General features: G+C 36.8%; 1 protein-coding gene across 1 annotated transcript in view; it reads left to right on the forward strand.

Moving 5' to 3' along the window:
- MALRD1 (MAM and LDL receptor class A domain containing 1) overlaps positions 1 to 24,951 on the forward strand; it is a gene marked incomplete at both ends in the record, with an annotated part of 684,412 nt that overhangs the window by 532,381 nt on the left and 127,080 nt on the right. The window contains one exon of the mRNA XM_081298191.1: positions 14,045 to 14,305. Within this exon, the coding sequence (XP_081154317.1) occupies positions 14,045 to 14,305 (261 nt within the window). The remainder of the gene's footprint in view (positions 1 to 14,044; positions 14,306 to 24,951) is intronic.

Here is a 24,951-nt window from a genome sequence, read left to right on the forward strand (position 1 = left end):
GTCAAAATGAATGTTTACTGAAAAAAGCAAAAGAAGAAAGTATAAAAATATTTTTTTCCAGTATTCCTTTGTGTGTGCTTATCATTCATCCCTATGGAAATGTGGGCATTTCTATACCATCAAAACTACTTTCTTTGTCCATCTTTCCTTAGTTAACTTAGTCAAGACAAGTTATTCTCATAGAGTTTGCTTTCTTTATGTTAGTTTCCAAGGATGGAAGGTATTTTCTATTTTTCTTCTGTCATTTAAAATAAGGAATAACACATTTGTCCCCAGGATAAAGAAGCATTTCACAGGTTGGTAGGATATTGGATCTTTTAAAACTATGTGGGAGGTTTTCAAGTATTCAAAGCAACAGTGGGTTTTAAACACTTAAAACATATTTACCCAGTTTGGACTAATATGGAGGGAGGTGAATACTAAAAGATATAAGTGAAGTGTGAACCACAGGTTGGACTCAGTTTATTTCCACTTAGAATTTTGCTCTTCTGGTGCACTGAATGAGGTGTTCCCTCAAAACTCTGTCTGTGTCTGTCAGCTTTCTGTCACTATGACTAAAATATCTGACAAACAACTTAAAATAGGAAAGATGTATTTTGGCTCAAGATTTCAGAGGTTTCAGTCCTTGCTTGGCTGGCTCCTTGCTTTGGGCCTTAGGTGAGACAGAACATCATGGTGGAATGGTGTGAAAGAGAAAGGTCACTCAGCCAATGGCCAGGGAGCAGATGCTTTTATAAGAAGAGAAGTGATACAGAGAAAGATATAGAGAGCCCCACATGATGAAGGAGGCAGAAATTAACTTAATGCATCTACAAGCCATGGATGCTCAGCAAAACAGGAAGCTAGAGAAAGGAATGGACCAATTCCTCCTATGGGCCTTCAGAGAGAGCATGGTCTTGATGAGGCTTTGAATTCCACCTTCTGGCTACTACACCTATTGTATAATAAGCCTTTGTTGTTATAAGCCATTCAGTTTTGGTGATTTGCTACCATTGCCCCAGGATGGTAGTATAACTGGTAACATGGAGGTTTACCTTTTAATCAAGAACCAGGCTTAAATCTTCCTTCACATCAGCCTTCTATGCATTTGACCCAATTTTTCTCATTCATGAAATGATTATTGTCAGGATTTAGGAATATGCCTTTCTTAAACAAGTTGCATAACTAGTTGCAATGGTTGCAATGAGTAATCATTTTTGAAAAACCTAAAAATAATTCTTATATGACCTAACACATTTAGTCTTCCACAGATTAGCAACCTTATTGAAATATGCTGAATGTGATGCTTCCTTACATAAATACGGTAAATGCCAAAAAATGCCACTGTTTCCTTAAATACCGTGAAAACACCAGTTTGGTTAGATTAACATTATGGACATTTTTTTTCCTCTAGATTCTTTTTGTTGAATGGAAAGAAAATAGATCTTCAGAGAGTGAATACAGATTCAAAAGAAAAGATGTATTATCCTCAGGCATCCTTTTTATCTTGACTTGGTAAATACAAATTGACAGCAAGAAGCAAGATGCCAACAGAATAAAGAATGAAATTCATAGGAATTCAAGGGGAATATAAGCTACAAATTTTGTTTTTTATACTATCACTGATAAACAATAATAGTTTTTTTCTCATTCTTGAATAGAGGGTCTCATTCTTGCATTATATCTTTGAACTTGAACAGAAAAATCCAAGGAACAATTTCAGATAAGGCATAACCTCTTGAGTGCAATTATTTAAAGGCAAAACCTTTGCTAATTACTTCAGTGGTTTTATTTTATATGTCTATAAGAGTTCCTGTTATAGGGTAGCAATTCAGTAAATATGTTTTATGAGTATACAAATAAATGTGTTAATGAATAGGTAAATAAGTGAATGTGATCATCAGTTGAATACACACAGTGCTTTCCTTCATGCCCACCAGACTGCCACCTCTGATGTTGTTCCGAAACCCCTTATTTGGGAAAGGGAACAAGAGAGTTAGTCATGTGAATTGTCCAACATTCTCTATATGGCTATACTGAGTGATTACAAAACAACTACAACTGGATTTAAATTTTGGGGTCCTGAGTCTAAATCATTACTGTCCCACTAGATATTTCTGCAGTTTGGGAAAACTGATTTAAACTCCTTACATCATGTTTTATCATCAGGGCAATGAAACAGATGGTCTCTTAATCCTCTTCTGATGCTGTCATTTTATGATAATATGGGACTGGATTTGTGGAAGAGGATTAGGAATATAGAAGGAAGGTGTAGAGAATGACATAGGAAGGGACAGAGGAGGAGGGTGTTCAAGGGGATCTGACAACCAGGGAAGGCAGGTAAGACAGAAATGTCATTGCAGTTAGAAACAGAAAACCTCTTACTGCTTGGTTCACTTATGAATTTACGTCAGCCATTCATTTAGTTAATATTTGTTGAGAAGCTACCATGTGCTACCCTAGATTTGAATTCGAACTACAGATGTAAGTGTAATAATGGCCCCAGCTCTTCGGGACTTTATAATCTGGGGAAATAGTAGGATAACTATGCATATCTGTAAATATGAAATGAATTCCTAACTCTGTCTTAGGAATGAGATCTGTGTTTCTTGAAGGATTTCCTTTGGTCTTGGGGCAGCTTCAAGTATACAAAGTAATTCCTTGGTCCATGAGAGAACTCTTCTTGAGCAATATTCAGTGGTGCTCAACTGATAAATTGGCTCTCAAGGGAAGGAATTCTAGATTTGCAGCATTTGCCTGTTTCCTTGATGTAAATACTACCATGGGGTTCATTTCAGGTTTCCAGTATGACCTCACTGGAGTTGGAATGTGGGGAAATGCACGTGATGACTGATGGGCCAGCACAAGCAGGCTGCTGCAAACACAGGTCACAGAAAGTGCTTAGGTTCCCTTTGTGCCCTGTCTCCCAGCTAGACAGTGGAGAGGAGGCTGAGGCTGGGTCAGAGGCAAAGAGTAAGCACACTACCTCACCTTATACATTCAGAGAATTGCTAATAAAAGCTATTCCATAGAAGGGTATTCATACCCCTTTTTCTAATTAATAAAACCTCAAAAGTCTCCTGGTTATAAATAACCAATTTTTCAGTGCCTCTCTTTTACTAAACACCCATCTGAAACCAGTTAATTGGTTTCTGAATCCTCCATCTCTTCACTTTCAGTCCACTAGTATGTAAATTCTACAGATTTGACCTTTTTTTTTCCTTTCCTTGGTTATATTTTACTTCCAAAATTTTACTTCAAGGCCTTATTATTACTCAGTAGAATCTCTAGAATAGCTACCTAACTGATTTATCTAATTTTTTTCATATATAGCAAGTAAGTCATCTAATTCCAATTATTTTGTAAGTTCCAGAAGGGTAGACTTCTCAACCTTCTTACTTACCATGATAGCTGAAAGAATATTTTATACAAAGAACAAAATCTGACTTGGACTAATTTTTTTTTAAAAAAAATAAATATATTGGATGGATATTTGAGAGCTTCAAAATTCTAAAGTCTGAGAAACCAAGTCAGAAAAATGAGCAGGAAGCAAGGGAGGTTGATGCCCTCAGAGGCTCAGATTGGCTGATACCACTGCCTTTGAATATTTGTGACTGGAACTGGGCTGTCTGCTTCCTTGCCACCACTGTTAGTAATCACTAATTGTCTCTATGTCAGTCCCCTAAAGTTGAAAGTGTTAGTTGAAGCATACCATGGACCAACCCTAACTCTGTGTCCATGTTTTATTTTCATTAGTTATTCCATTGTATCTAATTTCCACATCACGCCTCTCTGGATGATGGCCATTTGTCTTCCCATTTTATCATCATCCAGCTTGTAAATTCTGCAACATTTAGACCGAATCATAATGTTGACCAGCAACAATAAAGATTCTATTTATACTCTAATGGCATATGGAGACAGCAAGCTAGTAAAAATTAAAGTACATAAATTTATGCAAGTTATAAAGAAGAAAAATGCTTTGAGGTTCTCAGTTGCCTACTAAATAAGTTTCATATGCTTTAGTGCAACTCCTAACATCTGTCTGTTTCTATCTATACAAATGATGCTCTCAAAGATCATCCCTTCTTTCCCTTTTCTAGTTTTATCCCATTCCCTCACTTTTCCCTGACATTAGTCCTCTTGCTTCTCTGTCTGGGAATGTCCTGCCCTTTATCTCTCCTCTGTGTAAATCCTCCTCCAATTTCAAGGGCAGAACAGAAGCTGTCTTCTTCAAGAGTGATCCTTAATCCTCCCCACAGGAAGCTGCTCTCCATTTCAGATGCTATTAGCCTTCAATTTGCAGTTCTCCTATAGTGGATGTTATAGTTTATTTTGCAACATCTGTGGTTTGTTTTCTGTCATTTTTAGTTCTGCTACAATGAAAAATCCCCATCGTCATTACCCTGTTTTGTTTTGTTCTTTTAGAATTTAACAAGAATGAATGATCTTTGACTTTAAGGTTGGTGGAGAAAAACATAAATTTCAAGTCAGTATAAAGTAAAAATTCATTGTATACTGCATTGTATATGTTAGCAATTTTAGATAAATTATTTAAAATATAGTTCTAATGCCTGGCTCATCTTTATAATTTTGATTCAGTTAGTGATTCATAAGATCTTGTTTTAAAATGAGTGGAAATGAATGTATAAAACACATAAAGAAAATGATTATCAGTCAATCCTAATTCACTTATTGGATTATGGAATATTATGAGGTTTAAAATCATTATTGTGGGGTCATGAAGCTCTTACTATTTGTTGGAAGATGAAGTAATTCCTTCTTACTCCTAGAAGAATATTAGATTTGAAGGCAAAAACACAAGAACCATAAAATGGCATTAGAAGCTAATACCACGCAGGCTCAAGGGAGCAAAACCTTGATTTTCTGCTTGACAATACTTGGAGGAGTTTGCCTTTTATACTAGGAGGTTGTTCTCTCTTGGTTTCCTGCTGATCATCAGGCTGGAAGGAATTTTGTTAAATTAGGGGAAAGAAATCCAAATGACAACCATGGAAAAATCACTCCCAGTGAGAACTATACCCCATTTGCCTGGGTGTGACAAGCATCTCATACTAAACCTGAAGATGAAATACAAATCAGTGCCCCAACTCTTTGTCTTAAAGGCAAATACTTTTATGCCAAAAATGTTATTGGCCACATAAACATATATGTGCATATACTATATATTTCATATAGTATGTAAATGTCACATTTACATGTAACATGTAATATAAGGTATATATAAAGTAAAGCATCCGATGATAACTTAGTAATTTCTCTACCATGTGGAAATAATTATCAATTGCTAAATTCTTCTCCATTTTTAAAATTTATCATAACCTTTGCTGACTCTTATGGTCATGCAGAAATGCTCAGTGTCCATGTATTTTAACCAGGCCCAGTGTATTGGAGAGATCCCAGGAGCTTTTCTCAGCCAAGGTAGCTCTGTCCCTGTTTGGCTCTTTTGGGTTAATAGCATCTATTCTTATTAAGATCCCCATTCCCTAAAACACATATGTTGTTGGCTAGAAAGTATCCAAACCTTACAAAAACAAACAAATGTGTTTGTTGCCGAAGACATAACACAAGAACATGACATTGCTTCACTGAAATATCTGTTTTTATAAACATATTTTTTTTCTTCCAAACAGAATAACAAATGACTTCAACAGAATGACCTTTGTTTTAATAACATGTTATTGGAATGTAAGACCATTTTACCAAAAGGGACTGGTTGCTCATAATGGAAATAGGTGGAAATGGGAATGAAAAAAGATCTTTTTTAGCTTGAAGTGGGACTGTGTGTAAATACATGAGTCTTCATTTTTTAGTAATATAAACTTGCTCAAAAGAGTGACAAGGATGGGCATTCTCTGCTAGGTGCAGCAGATAATGGTCCAATTTGGAGAGCAATCTAGGGCCTCAAATATCTGGATTGTACACCAGGATCTTTCTGATTATAATGTAACTAGTGTAATACTGAAGTTTTAGCTTACATCTTCATGTTTGAGCCATCCTGGTCTGACCAACAATCTCCATGATCCCAAAATTTTAATGGGACAACATAATCTAACACAATTTAATATGTTCACTTTTAATTGTTTCTATTAGGAAGGCAGAAAGAGTTCAGGATTAGGGGAATTCATTAGCTATGAAATAAAATTCTAGTAAATATGGGCCATCAGTGAACAAAGAAACTGTGTGTGAATGCATGCATGTATGTTTTAGTAAAATTGCAATCATATATAGTATGCCAAACTTTAGGTTAAATTAGTTATTCCCGTTCCTCAAAAGTCACTATAAAGTTGAGTTTAGCTATATTTGTCTTTGTCCTCAGGGCCAATCCCCTATTACCTGAAAGCTCTGATATCACACATCAACTGGTTCTATTTAGTTAGATCAGAAAGGTAATTGAAAAATTATACCTGGAAGGTCTCTGATAGACCGTGATAAAATGTTCTAACAGGTATAACAGCTGTACCTAAAGTCCCTGTGAAATGAACACAGTTCCCTCACATATAGATTGTCCAAAACCTCTCTATTTCCCTCAGTCATACATGTTTGTGGTACAACATGGAAAAATGGCTTTTTGTTCTTCACTCTCAAACCATCTCTACTAAGAGAAAAATCCATCTAATCATTGATTGGTGTTGAAACACTGGCTCATAATTTTCATCATCAAAAGCTTTCCCACCCATAGGATTCAAGATGACTTGAGTCTTAGGACTCTTTTTCTTGGCCTTACCTAGGGAGCCAAGGGCATAATGTTCCATCATCTAAAAGATTCATCATTTTCCTCTGGAACTTGAGGATTTTATGGGGGAGAACCTGAGCATGAATGAGACAGAACCACATGTCTGTTCACTGAATACTGACAAAAGACAGTGGACTGAACCCTGTCGGGCCTTGGAGAAACATTTTTTGGGCAGAATTCCTCCTTTGAGAAATATAAGCTAAAAGCAATATAAAGGATGCATTAAAAGGAATCTATTTAATAATGTTGGTCCTAAAGTTAGAAGTCAAGAGTTCAGGATTAGGGGAATTCATTAGCTATGAAATAAAATTCTAGTAAATATGGGCCATCAGTGAACAACAACATTAAATTAGGCCAAGTGTGTAACCTGGTACAATGCTGCATGTCAATGAGGCCACACAAATGTAGTCGTGTCCTACCAGGAACCATAGCACCATCTGGAAATGATAAAGCCAGAAGGATTCTGGGATGCACTGGAGGCTTTATGCATTCCAGGCCTCATACAAGAGAGAAATGACTAGCAACCAGCCTAACACTGCAGATTTTTATGTATTTTCCACCTTCACACAAGTTTTAGATTATTTGGGAGGTTATGAAGGCAGAATATTTGTTATGTGAGTGACTGTAGTCATTTGCTGCAGTATCACTATATTTAGGTGTCTATAATTGTGGCCCCTATTGGTGTAAATAAAAATGAGAATCTTTGGGGACCATTTAATATGTTCTGTTTGTTCAGCTTCTGATTTTCTTCCAAGTCTTCAGCATCTGAGTGTACTGGGGAAAGGAGAAGACTATGAGAAAAGGGTACCACAACCTCATGTGTGTTACTCAGCTGACAAGAACAACTTAGAAGAGAAAAGTTTATTTTGTCTCACAGTTTCAGAAGTTCAGTTCATGGTTGGCTGACTCCACTTCTTTGAGTGCAAGTGACTAGATTGCTCTGAGCTGCAGAACATCATGGCAGATGGGCATAGTGGAGGGAAGCTGCTCTGCTCATGGAGAAGCAGAGTTAGAGAGTTGGGAAGGGGCTTCAGGACAGATGAGCTCTTTCAAGGCACGTTCTAGTGGCCCACCTTCTCCAGCCACAACCCAGCTGCCCACAGTTACCACCCAGTCAGTCCATTCAAACTAAGATGTACTAAGTAGGTTACAACTCACAGTCCAGTCACTTCACCTCTGAATATCCCTGCATTAACAAGGGGCTTTTGGGAAACACTTCACATTCAAACCATAACATTGTGTTTTCTCTTCTTTACATTTTTTATTGCCCACAGCCATAATTTATCCCCTAAGCTTTCTATAACTTATAACTAGTGAATGGCTTTATGATTTCAAGTAATCTACCTGTGTGTCCACACATGTATGTATATATATTTGTACAAATGCACATTTACACCCACATATATAAATTCTCGTATGTTTATATACATTTAGCATTTCTGTTACCTCTCACCAATCTGCTTGTTTTAGCTTTTTTCTTAGTTAGCTGTGGCTATTCATCTTGAAAATAATTACCACTTTGTATTTGGCATCCGTTCACAGATACTTATCAGCTTTCACATTGATTCTCACTTCTGGAAATTTCAGTTTCTTTTACTTTGTCTCTGCCATCTGGCTTTTGACTTGCTGGTCATGCACAGCCTTCTGAGAAGACAAGCAAGCCCTTTTGGCCCACACATTCCATGTGCTGTCCACAGGTCTTTACATGTACCAGGACTACATTTCCTATAGTCAAAATTGAAGGTCACATTCCATCTTTCTGGGAAAGTATAAGCTATTAGATGTATGGCAATGAAATAAGAACATCAAAATGATTCTATTTTGGCTCCCCAGGAGAAATTTTTTTAATTTAATAGAATAATATTATAAACTTTGTTGGAGGCCCTCATAGAAATATAGACAAAATCACAATTCAAAGTAAACTGGACCCAAGAATTCTTATACAGCTCAAAAAATTATAATCTTCTCTGCCCCATAGTTTTTTTGTGATAGTTTTGAATGTTATTACTAAAATATATGCCAGAAACAATTTCCAATTTGTAACTCATATATTAATATACTACCCTAAGCATTTTTACCATCTATGTTACCAATTATGGTAATATTTGGCAAGTTTGACTTTTGTTCTTTGATAAATAAATTTTTATCTGCATATCATTTTTTCTTAAAACAGACAAATCAATTTTGCCTTGACTAAAGATATTAATCATAAATATAAAAATCCATAAGATTACCTTTGGGCACATCAGACTTTTAATGAATTTATATGAAATTCATGAGAATGTTTCATTGACTTTCACTGTAAGTTAATAGTAGAAAATAATTTTGCTTGCTATAAGAAATATATTTTCATTGCCATCTAAATATAAGTGAACAAGGAAACTTAGCATTCTGTGAAAGACAAAGAAATACTGTGTCAGGGATAGGAACTATCTGCCTAGGACAAAACCAAATGGAACGTAGGTAGCATTTGTAAAACTCCATACAACTTCTGAAAGAATTTGTAAAGTTCATAAGCATCAATATGAAATGAATGATCACTCTAATTACTAACTCATAGATTGACATTCAAATATAGCAGGTAAGTCATCTTTTTAAAGATCTTTCCAGTTTCTATTTTGCTGATCTGCCCTTTTACAACAGTGGTTTATTAAATCAACAGAACTGGTCAATAGTCGATACACTCTGTACTTCATCTATTTTTGCTTAACTCCACATTAGTTCTCAAGGAAAGTATAATTAATATTTAAACCATTGGTTTATTATTCATCAATGTAGGAAATATTTATTAAACACATGTCTAATGCCACTAATTCTATTGGGTATTGAGATATTACTGTGTTCTCATATAGGGGTAAAAACATGCCCAACTCTAATTTGGAGCATCTTGATTCTGTGTGAGATCTAAGCTTTGATCAGGTAAAAACCTAGCAAATTGCTATTGTAATGATTCAATTGAAATTCTTGAAGGCACTATGTACCTTTGAAGATAGGATTTTTCTGTTGTTTTAGAATGCTTTTTTTCAAACTAATTTGCACAGCACTACCCTGAACTCTAAAGCAGCATTTCCTAACTCATTTCTTGCTGAAACATATAATGGCTGATTGTCATATGCTTTTCACACCACCTGTGCAATTCACCCCAGAGAGTAGTGCCTTATATGTACTTTCCAGATAATAGCTATAAATCTGGACCATTGTTCTCCACCAAAGGAAGGATATTTATAGGATACAAGTGAGTAAGAGAAACTTTATTGTTGGTATAGCCTTGAATCATCTCCAATATAAAAAGAGTAAATCATATAGATAGGACATATTTTATTATTGATTCTAACTCACTTAAAACTTGTGATCCTCTTTTTGAGAAACATTCCCCTAAAGCATACAAACTAAATTTTCATAGAAGTCTCTTTTTTCTTCCTGCCCCTAGCATTGTTTCTATATCTTACCCATGATTGGATGTAGTTTGGGAAAGGTGGACTTAAAACAAAACACAAAACAAAATACCCTTAAGGTGCCTAATGAATCCTGGTGTCAAAATGAATGAACATTTTTTGGACTGTCTTTCTTCTCATCTTTCTTCTCCATCACTAACAATTCTGAGTGCCTATTTCTTTGTTACTTTCCTTTATCCTTCTAGTTTAACTAGATGCTTTGAGGTATAAAAGGACTATCATCACAACCCAGCTGTTTCAGTTTGGTTCCCTGATGTACATTTCAGTATTACCCTGAGCTTGTTACACTCTTTCATATAGTAACCAGCTCATATGATGAACAATAATACACATTTCCATGTCAGCTAACTATGGATAAGCCTGATCTGACACCACTTCTCTGTAAAGTGACTGGCCTTTGCCTTGGTACCATTGGTTTTAAGTGGCCTCTCTAAGCTGCTTGTTGGGCATGGTAAGAGAGGACAATGTACTTCATCAACACACCATGCATTCATCAAGATATTGTGCATTTAAAATATTGTGTGTTTTTAAATGTCTGCCTTTTAAAAAAGATTTATAGAGATTACAACATAGAAATTTTAAGAGTGAAGCATTGAACATGAATTACAGGTTGTCATATAGGTTCTAAGTGATATTAGTGTCTGTATATACTAGTATCCGTCTATCTATCTATATATATAAAAGGTGTGGAGAGATATACATGTATATTTTATGTATATACATATAAGTATATATGTTATATGTATATTGTATGTATATAAGTATATATGTTATGTATATTGTATGTATATAAGTATATATATATTTTATATATACTTTCATATATTATAGAATTTTTAGATTCATAGCAAAATTAAGTAGAAAACAGAAATTTCCCCCACACCTACACACAGCCTCCACAAATTTACTTACCCATACTAAGATGGTACATTTATTATATTAAATAGAGGTAAACCTACCCTACACACCATTATTACCCAAAGTCTATAGTTTATATTAGAGTTCACTCTTGGTGTTGACAGTTCTATAGATTTTTGACAAACATATGACAACACATATAGAAAAGTTTCCTGCACAATAGTTTCATGGAAAATGAACCATTCATATGGTTTATAGAGAATAGTTTAGAGTGATTCATATAGAATAGTTTTACTACTGTGAAAACCTGTGCTCTTCCTCCTTATTCATCCTCACCTCTCCTCCCACCTCCACCTGCAGCAACTGACCTCTTTAATCCTATAGTCTTCTCTGGAATGTCATTGACTTGGAATCAGACAATACGTAGCCTTGTCAGATTGTCTTCTTTCACTTAGTAATATGAATTTAAGGCAGTGCTGAGATTTTTTAGACTACAAAAAGAAAATTATTAATATTGTTTCAATTTTACAGAGTTAAATTTACCTTTAATGACTAGCTATCTCCCTAGATGGCACCTAAGAATAAATCCATTAAAATTACAATTTTAGGGAAGCTTTTTTCACTGTCAATATTTCTTGGAGAGTGCACACAGCAGGCTGTATTCAAATCAAAAGATGAGCATAGTACATCTTCCAGGAGTTTTAGTTTTATTGCAATACTGGAGAAATCCATTTATACTGAAAATGTATATATGTAGCTTAATGCAGAATTCTCATTTGGATAAAACAAAAGACTCAGATGAAATATTGAGCTAATGGAGAATTGTTTCTAGCTCGGAACCTGCCTAGACTCCCTTTAGGAGTGAAAAATTTATGTTCCTCAAATATCAGAAATATTTCAATGGAAAATTTGAGAAGCAATTCAGAGGGGATGTAATTTAAAACAAGATGCATTTGAAGACTAGATAGTGCCTTAGATCAGGTTCTCTGGGAAGCCAACTCTGAGGCAAATTCCTTCATAGAGATTGTAGTGGAAATTCTCTCAGGAGCATCCCCTGAAAAGGAAAAAAGGAAGCAGAATGTGTGGGGCGTGGGGTAGAGGATGTTGAGCCATGATACAGGTGCACTACTGTGGCCTCTGCCAGTGCTGTGGGGAGCTCCAAAGCTGCTTTGTCGCTTGGTAGAGGCCTCATATTGAAACACAGGGCCTGAGCCATCCTCTCCCCACTTCACAAGTCAATGAATAAAGCCATTCTTTGGAGGGTAAATAACTTTGGAGAGCAATGTCTGGAGCTGGGCTCAGTTGTGAGCTGTCATCTGGCAGCTTTCCCAGCAAGTGGGGGAAGTACACCTTGATCTTGGACGGCTAACCTGAAGAGCACAAGACAGGATCAAGTGTACGCTGTACAAGCCCACTGGCTTCCTTGAACAAATAGTTCTGAGTACATTTTGATAAAAATAATTATGGAATTTAATGCAATTTATATCTCTAAATAAATGAGAATTTTATATTCGCATCTCTGATATAAGGAAAAATGTATAATAAGCTACACACACAAAAGTACATTCTGAATAGGGTCTGGGAAGCATAGGAATCTGTTTGTCTTAAAGAAAATTACTCTCCCTGTGGGTTTTCTGTTTGTTTGTTAGTATATTGCCTTAGCTAAGTACTAGGCATATTGCTAAAGTTAATTCTAGATTTTCATCACATGAAAAAAAATTTATTCAATCTTTTCAACCACTGGAGAGTTAACAAATATGACATTTTAAGGAATTATATATTTTTTGAAAAATATAATTGAGAATGTCTGCCCTTTCTTAACTATGAGATCAATCTAATGAAAAGAATGAACAAAAATCCACTTATTTGATCATGGTTAAATATTAAAAGAACTATACATAAAGGTATAGAATTTAAATCCAATTTACTTTCTATGTTTAAGTTTGAAATTTGTTCATTGGAACACTGCATCTGTATATGCTAACATTATCTCAGACAGTAAGATTGGAGCATGATATCATGTCCCACAGTCATATGATTGCTCCCTTGCTTACATATGACATTTTCCATGAACACAGACACTAGAAACATGGCCACATAGATTTCACATACATGACTTTGACCGTAACATCAGAATCTACCTATAGTCTAGATATATCTCCACTACTGGGTAAGCAGGAAAGAAAAGGAACTCTCAAATCTCATTTTTAAAATAAATTCACCACACCATCTTTCTGTATAAAGCAAACTATTCTCATAAAATCCACAAATAAAAGTAGCTTCAAATGTCCAGCAAACAAACTGTTCCTGAACTGGTCCTCATTGCTGTGTGGCTCTATTTTTTTTCATTTTTCCTCTAATAATTAGTATAAAAACAACCCAAAGCCTAAGATCAGTCTCAGGAGCAATGTTCCAATAAATTAGTAATAATACTTCATAATTATATACATTGATTGACCTCAAGAAGCATCATCTAGTCAATATGAAGACCAACATTCTTGGTCCATGATTAAATTTAACTTAGTGTAGACTCAATATTTTGCCACAAAATAATCTGTGTAATGAAAGATTATAAAATTAGCACTGAGTTTTTGGCTACTTAATTTTGTGGACTTAATATCCTTAGGTGTAAAATGAGTGGGTTGGATTTAAACTAGATTACCTTCAAGATCTCTTCTAGTGCAATATTTTAGATTGAATTGTGATTTTATCTCTACGTTAGATATGACAATACATGGCCTTTTGGCAGGAATCAAGATCTGAGCAAAATCCACTGTGATAAAATCATGGCAAACTGCAACTTCTGCGACTCTACCCTGGACAGAGTCTCAGGAGCTAGATTCCTCAGGCACAGGCATTAAGAGACAGTGAATAAACCATAATACAGATATAATAACAATACCCTTAAATTCTAAATATATCCTGAAAGTTTTCAATATTGGACCTCAAGAAGACTGTCTTAATGCCAACATGACTTGACTTGCTCTCTTTTTAGGTCCCGTCACAATACAGCCATCACTCTGTGAAGCTGATCAGTTTGCATGTATCTACACTCTCCAGTGTGTCCCTATCTCGAGAAAGTGTGATGGACAGGAAGATTGCCTAGACGGATCTGATGAAATGGACTGTCCTCTCACACCCTCTCAGCCATGTGGTAACATGGAGTTCCAGTGCTCTACAGACCAGTGTATCCCATCCCTCCTGCTATGTGATGGAGTGCCTGACTGTCACTTTAATGAAGATGAATCCAGCTGCTGTGAGTTATTTTCACTAACTCAGTGTGTCAGGGAAGAAATGCCATTTTGAAATGATAGAGTCTGACAGATGAAACAAAGTTCTCCAGAGTCATACCATGATCCTATCATCAATAATGTAGTTTTTTTTATGTTATCTTCCTAAAGAAAGAATGTGGGTCTTGCTTACCATTTATGGCAGTATTCTGTAGTTATAGCAATTTCTGTTACAATTTTTATTTCCTTTTGTGTCTAGGTCATTCTAATAGAGGATGGTAATACATATATGTACACACACATATATTTATACATATATATATATATTTTATAATATATATTTATCTTTTAAAAACATTTATAGAAATGGTTCTAAAAGTATCATCATAATTTCTTCTCACCTTAAAAATTCAGAATGGCTCAAATCAAAGGCTATAGATAAATATTGACTTTAATGAATACATATAGGTAAGGGTTGGTCTACCACGCGGCCCGCGCAGTGGTTTCATTAATGAGGTTCTAGGCATAAAGTTAGTTAGAAGAGATCGAAATAAAACACACAAACCAGTTACCTTATTTATATTGCTAGGTCTGAGACAGCTCACCTCCCTGGTTCCCGCCTCCAGCCGCCCAGCAGGGCAGCGAGGATTACTCTGGACTAGCAGGAGAGAGAGAGAGCGAACACGCCTGGGAGTAGCCTTTTATTTGGGGAACAAGAGATTCAGGGGAGAATTCCATCCAATGAAGGTTGAGGGGGGGCTGCACTCCAAGGTCAGGGTCAGTGATTAGGTCTCCGGGGTCAGTGGTCACGCACACCCCCACACGGATGGGCTCTCTCATCAGGAAAGGGTCGGGAAAGCTCCGACACAGCCAGAGCGCCTCAGGCCCTTAACGGGAGTCACCCAATCACATGTCAGAATGGCTCCCCACATATTCCCCCTTTCTTTTCTTAACAATGAGGCAGCGGTTCACTCTCTGGAGTTCGTGGATTCTTGATTGGAAGAATCGCCATCCTATAGTTACAATACAAAAGAGAATTAACAGCAAAGAGAATAATCCAATAATGTACCAAGCGGAGTGTTTAAGAATATTTCCAGGGTTGAATCCATTTAACTCCTTCAATATTTGGTTAGCCAAAGAAGAAGGATCTGAAAAATCAGCTCTATTATTTTGAATGTCTTGGATATGGTGATGAAGTTCCAGAATATCCAAGCTATTATTACTATTTTGCCAAATACCTAATAAATGGTTTTTAATCTTCTCCCAATCCCAGAGAGAAGCATTGTACTTGGCAGCTGTAACACATACATACTTATAATTAGCATGGCATTTAAGCCTTTCCTTAAATTTTAAGGCTGAAAGTTCATTACCTATGTTTATAACAGTCGCCTCTAAGGCGTTTAATTTAGTCTCAATCCTTTCATCAATATTTACTTGATTACGCAGAGCCTTGGAAGTATTTTGAGCTAAATTATTAAGAAATTTTGCATGCTGAATATTCTGAGACAATGTCAGAGATGCAGAGACAGTTGAGACAATAAATGAGACCAGTGCTAAAACACCAACAATTATGACTCCAGTAGCACGTTTAGGTCTTGTTAGCTGGGCATGAATTTGCTGCAAGACTTGTAAACCAGCATCAGCATACCATGGCTCTGAAATATTAGCAGGTAATAAAACAAAAGAGGGCTGATGAAGTATCAGCACTCCTTTTCCTCTATTATACCTAGAAATACAATTAGTTAGGTTGCACTTATTACAAGTAACAACATATCTGTCATCTATCCACTTAACTTTTACATTTCCAATAATTAAAACATAAGGAGATTGGACACAGGCTCTTAAGCCATAGCAAGATCCCTCTTTACAGTTCTTGCCGACAAATTTTGGTAAAGGTTTATCTGTAAAATGTAAATACTCTGAGGCAGCATTTAAACACCAAATATCTCTTTGAACACCTCCTTCAATATAAGTCAAAATATTACTAACAAATCCTGCAGGTGTCATAGCAGAATTTCTTCGTAATTGTCTATTATCAATCTTTGGAGACCAGTCTAAAATATACCCACTAGCTTTAGACACCTTATGTTGTACAGGAAAGGTATTTACACAATCCATCCATTTAGGAAAGGTGCCAATTTCAATTATAGAACTATTTGGACAGTGGTGTACCGGTGGAGGTTTTGCAGAAATGACTGGCTTGTTATGGGAAAGTCCCATCTTAATTACTGATCTAGTATTAGGTTTTAAGTCCCCATAAATAGAATTATTTGTCAGTCTAGGTTTACCAATCGCTGTCTTTTCTTCAAATGATACTTTCAGACAGCCAGCATGTTTATCATGTGTCCAACATAAAGGTAATTGGGCACTGTAGCCAGAATAATTAAATCTAGTTACATGATTGGGAGTAATATGAGTATCTGTAAATCTTCCCATCATGAATGAGTCATTAGTAAATACTGGAATAGATTCTCCAGTCCACACAGCTGGGTGTACCAGGGGTGGATCTGGGAAATATGTCCAATAAGTGTCTACTTGATTCCCTTTTACCTGACAGCACAGTAGGGCAATTACTGTCGCTACCATCAAGACTGGGGTCCTGTTCTTTCCCAGGCGTTGAAGTATTTGGGAAGCCTGGGTTGTCAATTTCTTCACATCTTTCCACGAAATCAGCTTTTCGGCTGGTTCAATCTGGTTTTTCTTCATCTTTTTCCGATATCTCCTCCTTCTGGGTTGTGGCTCCTCCGGGTCGATCCACAGTCTCTTGAATCTGGGTTCTATCTCCTCCATGTCTGATAGCACGTTCAGGCACCCAAATAGGACGGAAAGAGCCTTCTGGGAAGATACAAGCATTGCCTTTTCCCTGCATTATTACCGGGTTTGGACCCTTCCATTGACCAGTCTGTAAATCTTTCCACAAAACTCTGCCTAAGGGGCCTGTTACTGAGGGAGACATTTGCCTCTCAGCAGCAGTGTGACCTTCTGTGTCACAGTTTAAAAAATTTAAAACAAACAAGGCATGATTAAGGCTATTTTGGGGAGTCACAATCCTATTCCCCCTTTTTAATTTTTGTAATTGAAGCTTAATAGATAAATGAGCTCGTTCCACAATGGCTTGACCTTGGGGGTTATAAGGAATTCCTGTTTTATGATTAATTTTAAACTCTTGGCAAAATTGTTGAAAAGAAGAGCTTACATAAGCTGGAGCATTATCTGTTTTAATCTGCATAGGACACACTAAAACGGAAAAAGCTGCTAAGCAATGAGAAATTACATGTTGAGTATTTTCCTTAGTACGTGCTGTGGCAAAAATAAATCTAGAATAAGTGTCCACTATGACATGCACATAACATTGCTTACCAAATTGAGAAATATGAGTTACATCCATTTGCCATATTTGATTTGGTTTTAATCCACGGGGATTTACCCCTGATGGCAGAGATGGAGTGTGAATAACACACTTAGGGCATTGGCTTACAATCTGACAAGCTTGTTCTCTGGTAATACTAAATTTTTTACGTAAGCTAGAAGCATTTTGATGATGCAAGGAATGGGAAGCTAGTGCACAGTCATACGAAGACATCTGTTGACAAAAAGCTACTAACTTATCAATTTTGTCATTACCTGCAACTAGAGGTCCAGGAAGGTTAGTATGGGCACGGATGTGTCCTATGAAACATGGATACTTTCGCATTAGCACTGTCTTTTGTAGATTATGAAATAATTCAAATAACTCCTGTGATGAAGTAAACCCAATAACTGAGGTTTCAATATTTTTGGTAACTCCTACTGCATATAAGCTGTCAGAATAGATATTAATAGGCTCATTTGAAAAATAATCTAAGGCACAAATCAGAGCTTGAAGCTCTGCCCTTTGGGCAGAAGTATAAGAAGTTTGTATTACCTCTGTGTGAACACGGCTGAAGAAACCTGCCTTACCAGAGTTGGAACCATCCGTGAACACCGATAAAGCTTCCTCCATTGGATGAGAACGTACAATCTTTGGAAAAATAAGTGACGTTAATGATGCAAATTGTACAATCTTATCACAAGGATAATGGCTATCTATCTGGCCAGGGAAATCTGCAAAAGCTATCTGCCATGAACTAGAAGTTTGAAAAAGCCAATTAGTCTGTTTAACAGAAAATGGAATAATTATGATGTCAGGCTCAGATCCAATTAATTGTAAAATCCTAGTTCTACCTTTAATTACTAATTGAGCTATAGAATCATGAAAAGGAATTAATGTTTTTTGAGGGGAATGGGATAAATAAATCCATTCAATAACTCCTAATCTTTGCCATATGGCTCCTGTTGGGGTATGTTCAGTTGGAAATATTAATAAATACACTATTTCTTTAGGATCTATTCTAGTAAGCTGTGCATTTTTAATTGCAATTTCAATTTTTCTCAAGGCTGCCTTAGCTTCTACAGTTAGTTGACGTGGAGAGGTTGGAGAAGGATTTCCTTGTAATATCTGAAATAAAGGACTTAACTCAGAAGTAGTTAGTTTTAAAGATGGTCTTAGCCAGTTAATATCTCCTAATAGTTTTTGAAAGTCATTAAGGGTATGTAACTCCTTAACTCTTATCTGAAGATTTTGAGGACGGATTGTACTTCCTTGAATAATCTGACCTAGATATTGAAAAGGAGATACCTTTTGAATTTTTTGAGGAGCTATACATAAACCCATTGCTGTAAGTGAAGTCTCTAACTGAGTAAAAATTTCTGAAAGTACCTCTGGATTAGCATGAGCCAATAATATATCATCCATAAAATGAATAATATAGGCATCAGGGAAGCTATTTCTAATGGGATCTATTGCCTGGTCAACATATTTTTGGCACAGTGTAGGACTATTACGCATTCCCTGAGGAAGTACCTTCCAGCAATATCTTTTAACAGGTTCCTTAAAATTAATTGCTGGGACAGTGAAAGCAAATCTTTCACAATCTTCAGGATGTAACCTTATAGAGAAAAAACAGTCTTTTAAATCTATTACCATCAAGCTATAATCTAAAGGAATGGCTGTGGGGGAGGGAAGTCCTGGCTGTAATGATCCCATAGGCTGAATTGCCTGATTTATTGCTCTTAAATCCTGTAGTAATCTCCAATTTCCTGACTTTTTCTTAATAACAAAAATAGGGGTATTCCAAGGACTAAGTGTTGGTTCAATATGACCAGCCTGAAGTTGTTCCTCAACTAATCTATGAATTATTTTAAGCTTTTCCCCTGAGATGGGCCACTGAGAAATCCATATAGGCTCCTCTGTGAGCCACGTGATTTTTTCAGCTGTCTTAGGGATCGGGGAAATACTCAGGGCCCCTAGTAAAAATTTTGGTCTGGAGTATTTACTAATCTTTGTCGTGGAGACTGGCTTGTAAACAGATATTCTTCCTGAAAGGTCTCCTTATCATCTCCAGGAAAATACCTCTGATTAACTTCCTCAACTGATCTTATAGAATTTGGAGTAACTAATAATAATCCCATTTTGGCTAATATATATCTTCCCCATAGGTTAGCCGGTAAAGACTCTAACACATAAGGCTTAAATATTCCACTGTTCCCATCAGAATCTTCCCAACGGAGATAGTTGGCACTTTGAGCAGGCTGTGAAACCTGTCCTATTCCTTCTAGGTTAGCTGGTGCTACATGCAAAGGCCAGTTCCTAGGCTAAAACCGACTGGACAATACCGAGCTATCAGCTCCTGTGTCTATTATGCCTAGGAAATTTTTATTATTAATCTAAGTTTTAATAAAGGACGTTCTTGCCGTACCAACTGGGACCAATATACTCTGTCCGGCGGTTTAGAAACTGAATCTACCGGCAGGTGCCTTTCTGAGACACAAGGCAATAATATTGATTGAGCAAAAATATCCTTTGGGGTGAGCCTTAGGGCATAATTGGATCTTACAGTAACATATAATTGCCCCTTAAATTCTGAATCTATTACACCAGGTATGACCTCAATGGCTCCCTTTAAACTATTACGCCCCAAAATCAAACCTACAGTATTTTCAGGAAGTGGCCCGAAAATCCCAGTAGGAATTTGTTCCGGCCCCGTTTCAGGATCTAATTCAACTGTCTTTGAAGGTCCTAAGAAAACTGTCTGTGATCTCTGTCCCTGTCCTGGTAAAAATCGCGGACTGTCCTGGTCGGCGCCGCTAGTGACGTCACACTGTGCGACCTCCCCTGGAATTCCCGGGCTCCCACTAGGAGGGAATGCCGGCGGCGGCGAGAAGGCAGGCTGATCCGCGCCATTTGAACCCTCCGCATGGGGCTGCGAGTCTAAGTTCACATTTCTAACTTTGGTCCCTAGTGCTTTTGTTCTTAAATGGCTCAAGGGAAAGGAAATTAACTTAGCCTCAGGCTGATTTTCCATTTGAATAGACTTAACAGCTCTTTGAATGCCTTTTAAAAGGTCTTCAGGGGGCCGCGAACTTTGGCCCATATATTTAAAAAGACAAACTTCTAGGGCTGTCCAAGTTTTCTGTATATTTTCTATACCTCCAGGTATTTCAGTAGAAAGATAGACTCTCTGTAACTTTCTTCCTAATTTCTCCCAAGTAAGTAAATTTGGAGACTCTTGGTCACAAAACCAAGGACAATATTCACCTACAATCTTTAAGAATTGTAATAACTGAGTTTTCTTTATCTGTTTTCCTTTCTGATTAATTATGCTGTCTAAAATAGTCAGATACATTTCCTTATCCGTAAAAGTAGAATTTCCCATTTTAAGTAATTTAACGTCTCTTTCCTTCAATATCTCCAGGTACTTTTGTGACCCAATTGTCACCTCTTCCTTTATCTTTATTTTTATTCCTTATCTTCCTTTATCTTTATTTTTATTCCTTATCTTCCTTTATCTTTATTTTTATTCCTTATCTTCCTTTATCTTTATTTTTACCTTATCTTTATAGCGCGCTCCCACTCAATCTAACTAATTCAGAATGCCCCACGTTGGGCGCCAATTCTACCACGCGGCCTGCGCAGTGGTTTCATTAATGAGGTTCTAGGCATAAAGTTAGTTAGAAGAGATCAAAATAAAACACACAAACCAGTTACCTTATTTATATTGCTAGGTCCGAGACAGCTCACCTCCCTGGTTCCCACCTCCAGCCGCCCAGCAGGGCAGCGAGGATTACTCTGGACTAGCAGGAGAGAGAGAGAGTGAACACGCCTGGGAGTAGCCTTTTATTTGGGGAACAAGAGATTCAGGGGAGAATTCCATCCAATGAAGGTTGAGGGGGGGCTGCACTCCAAGGTCAGGGTCAGTGATTGGGTCTCCGGGGTCAGTGGTCACGCACACCCCCACACGGATGGGCTCTCTCATCAGGAAAGGGTCGGGAAAGCTCCGACACAGCCAGAGCGCCTCAGGCCCTTAACGGGAGTCACCCAATCATGTGTCAGAATGGCTCCCCACAGGTTGGTTCTGGACCTGGGTAGACATTATGTTGCTAAGAGTTCATGGAAAAGTAAGTCCTAAGGATATGAACTACTTGTGTGAGCTTTGAAATGAAATTGAAAGCTGCCAATTTCAGTTTCATCATCCATGTCATGGGGTCAGTAATACCTAATTTAAAAGACTCTGAGACCCTCATCATTGTACAAAAATACATGTATGAAGATGTGAATTTGGTGTCAACATATCTTGTATACAGAGATATGATAAATTGTGGTATAAAGGTGTATTAAGAATTATAATGCAAATAATAATAATAATAATGAGAGCTCATGTAAAAATAAATAAATTAATTAATTAATAAAAAAATGACTCTGAGAATTTGAGCAAATGCATATGACAACCCAAGCCCTGCATAGACCTTCTATTTTTATTATACTTAGCCCATGTCACATAGAGAAGGAAGAATGTTAGTTAAGAAGTAATTACATACTTCTACAGCTGAGGACCTAATCATAGTGAGGTCCAAAAAACATTAACATTTTATTTAATTGTTTTTTTGCTTGCTTATTTTTTATATTTCTATTCTTTTGGCAAGGGCTACAGTGATAAAGGTCCATAAAGCATGTTAATGATCCTACATTTTATAATAGTAAAAATCATTTTGGGATGTCATAGTAAGAGGGAAGCAGGAAAAGAAATAAAAGTCTATTTCAGTGTCCTAGTTAGAGCGCACATTTGGAATTCTGATGACTATTGGAAAAGGAGTAAAAATAAATGAAAGAAAAGGGAGACAGCCTTTGGATGTTTAGACTTTAACCTTAAGTCTATGAAATGTTTTTCTTGATGTAGGCTTGGAGATTTGTGGTCTGCCTCCCTGTTTTTTCCCACTGGTATATTCTCTTTGTGATGAAGACAACTTGTCAGGTCTTGTAATATTTTTTTAGAGATAAGGTAAGCAAATGGAAGTGAATCAAAAGGAGAAACCTAGCCAAATTAGTCCTCCCTGTTCCCATCAGGGCTGTAATATGATTTGGCTTGGCATAAATCATATTAAGTTCCATTGGAGTATAGCTCAGTTGGTAGAGTGCTTTGTGTACAAGGAAAGTTCTGTGTCCTTGTGATTTTAGGCATTCATTACAAAGGTGGAGTTTGACTTGTCAGTCACATAAACTTCTGATCCTAAAGGGAAATAAGTTCACACTAGGAATAGATTAGTATTAGTGAACTTTTCATTCATGTGACCAAAATATTTGGCATAAACAACTTAACAGAGGAAAGCTTTGTTTTGGTTCCTATTTTCAGAGATTTCACTCAATGGTTAGCACTTCCCTTCCTCTGGGCCTGTGATGAGTCAGATCATCATGATGGAAGGGTGTGGCAGAGGATAGCTGCTCAGGTCCTGGCAGCCAGGAAGCAGGGGGTGGAAAGGGAGACAGAGAAGGTGAAAGAGACCGGGGACAAGATATAGTCCCCAAGGCTACATCTTTAATGACCTATGTCCTCCTACCAGTTCCCACCTGCCTACAGTTACCACTATTTAAATTATGGATCCATCAAATGGATTAATCCACGGATGAGGTTAGAGTCCTCACTAATTATTACCTTATAGTCCCATCTGTGGACACTTCTATGTCTCCTTCCACACCTGAGCTTTTGTGGGGCATTCCAGATGTAAACTTCACAACTAAGGCAAAACTCTACAGCAGAATTCCAGAATAAAGCATTGAATGATCCCACAATTTATCAAACATTTGAAGGCATGATAGTTTATTTCTGTCTCCCCTATTGATTGAGAATGGCATTTTGTAAACCCACATTTATTCATCCATTTATGATACAGATGAATATGGCACTGTCCCAGGTCAGGTTGTAGATGCTTTTTACATTACTGAAAGAGACAGTAAGTCAAAAGCGTGAACATTATGTTCTATGCCAGGGATAAACACGTTGTGCTATAGAACACATAGCACACTTCCCAACTATGGTGCTGCAGTCTATAAATTTTAAAAAGAAAAAAAAAATCACTTCACAGCAAAACTTGGAAAGACAAGTAGTCACTAAACAAGTAAAATGAAGATATTAGACTTAAGTGAGAAATGTTTCAAAAAAGAAAATAAGTCATGTGAGTGAAGTATATTTTTTATTACTAGAGTTGAGTCAGTGGTGAGAAACAGAATTTTGGAGGGTTAAGCTGGGACCAGATCTTGAAGAGCCCTGATCCATCACACCCATGCTGCACAATAATTTTTATGAACTATATAGAGCGGATTAGAGAGGGAAAGGAGACTGGTTCAAAGGTGATGCCATCAAATATAAAGGAATTGACTCGATCATGGTGTGGGAGAATATTATAAAGAGATACAAGACAGATGATGAGGAAGAGAGGAATCAAGAATGAGTTTCAAGTTTCTGATTTGGCATTGGGACAGCTAATGTGCCACTTCTTGCATTGGGAATATAGGAGGAGAATGACCCTTAAGGAGAAGACTTTAGTTCCAAGCTTAGATGTATGGTAGTTGGGAAATGCTCCAAACATGTTTAGAAATGGATATATGGAGCTCAGGAGAATGATTTAAAAAAATAAAAAATACATGGTCATCAGCATATGGTGATTGAAGCTGTGTGTGCAGATGGGATAAAATATGGCAGACAGAATCTAAGGGAACATCTGAGGGACAATTAAGAACACACAAACTCTGAAAGACACTGAGAAGATATGGTTGTTGAGGCAGAAAAATTTTACCTCTACCCTCTTAGGGTCCCAGATGGGTCCAGTGCTTGAATTGACATTAGATACATGAAAAAGAGAAAAGCAAAGTGTTAAGCACCCATGAAGAAATGAAGACCCAAAGAAGCATTTAGGATTATCTGTATACCAGAGTGAACAAAGAATGATAAACTGAAAATGTGACTCAATTAGTGGGGAGGCTTGAAAGGTAGGAGGTGTGCAGAAAAGATCTGTACAGCATTTTCTTGGTCTCAACTTCTTGTCTTTGAAAATAAGGATATTGCTTTTCTTTTTCTTTTATTTTCTTTCTTCCTTTTTTTCCTGTATAGAGCATGCCTTTTTCATGTTTTTTAGAAATAGTGTAAAAGTCAAAGTGATCTTCTTACACCTGCTGTTTTTCAAGTGTTTTTAACTTAAATGGTTGACATGCCACAATAGCGTATTTTAATCTTTTTGTTGTCATAGATACAGGTGGAGCATCAGAAAAAAGTAATGATCTTAAATCAATGGTATTCATAAGAGAGTATTCATTAGTTGG

Source organism: Spermophilus citellus (genome assembly GCF_964194105.1).
Source record: "Spermophilus citellus genome assembly, chromosome: 6".
Classification (NCBI taxonomy): Eukaryota; Metazoa; Chordata; class Mammalia; order Rodentia; family Sciuridae; genus Spermophilus; species Spermophilus citellus.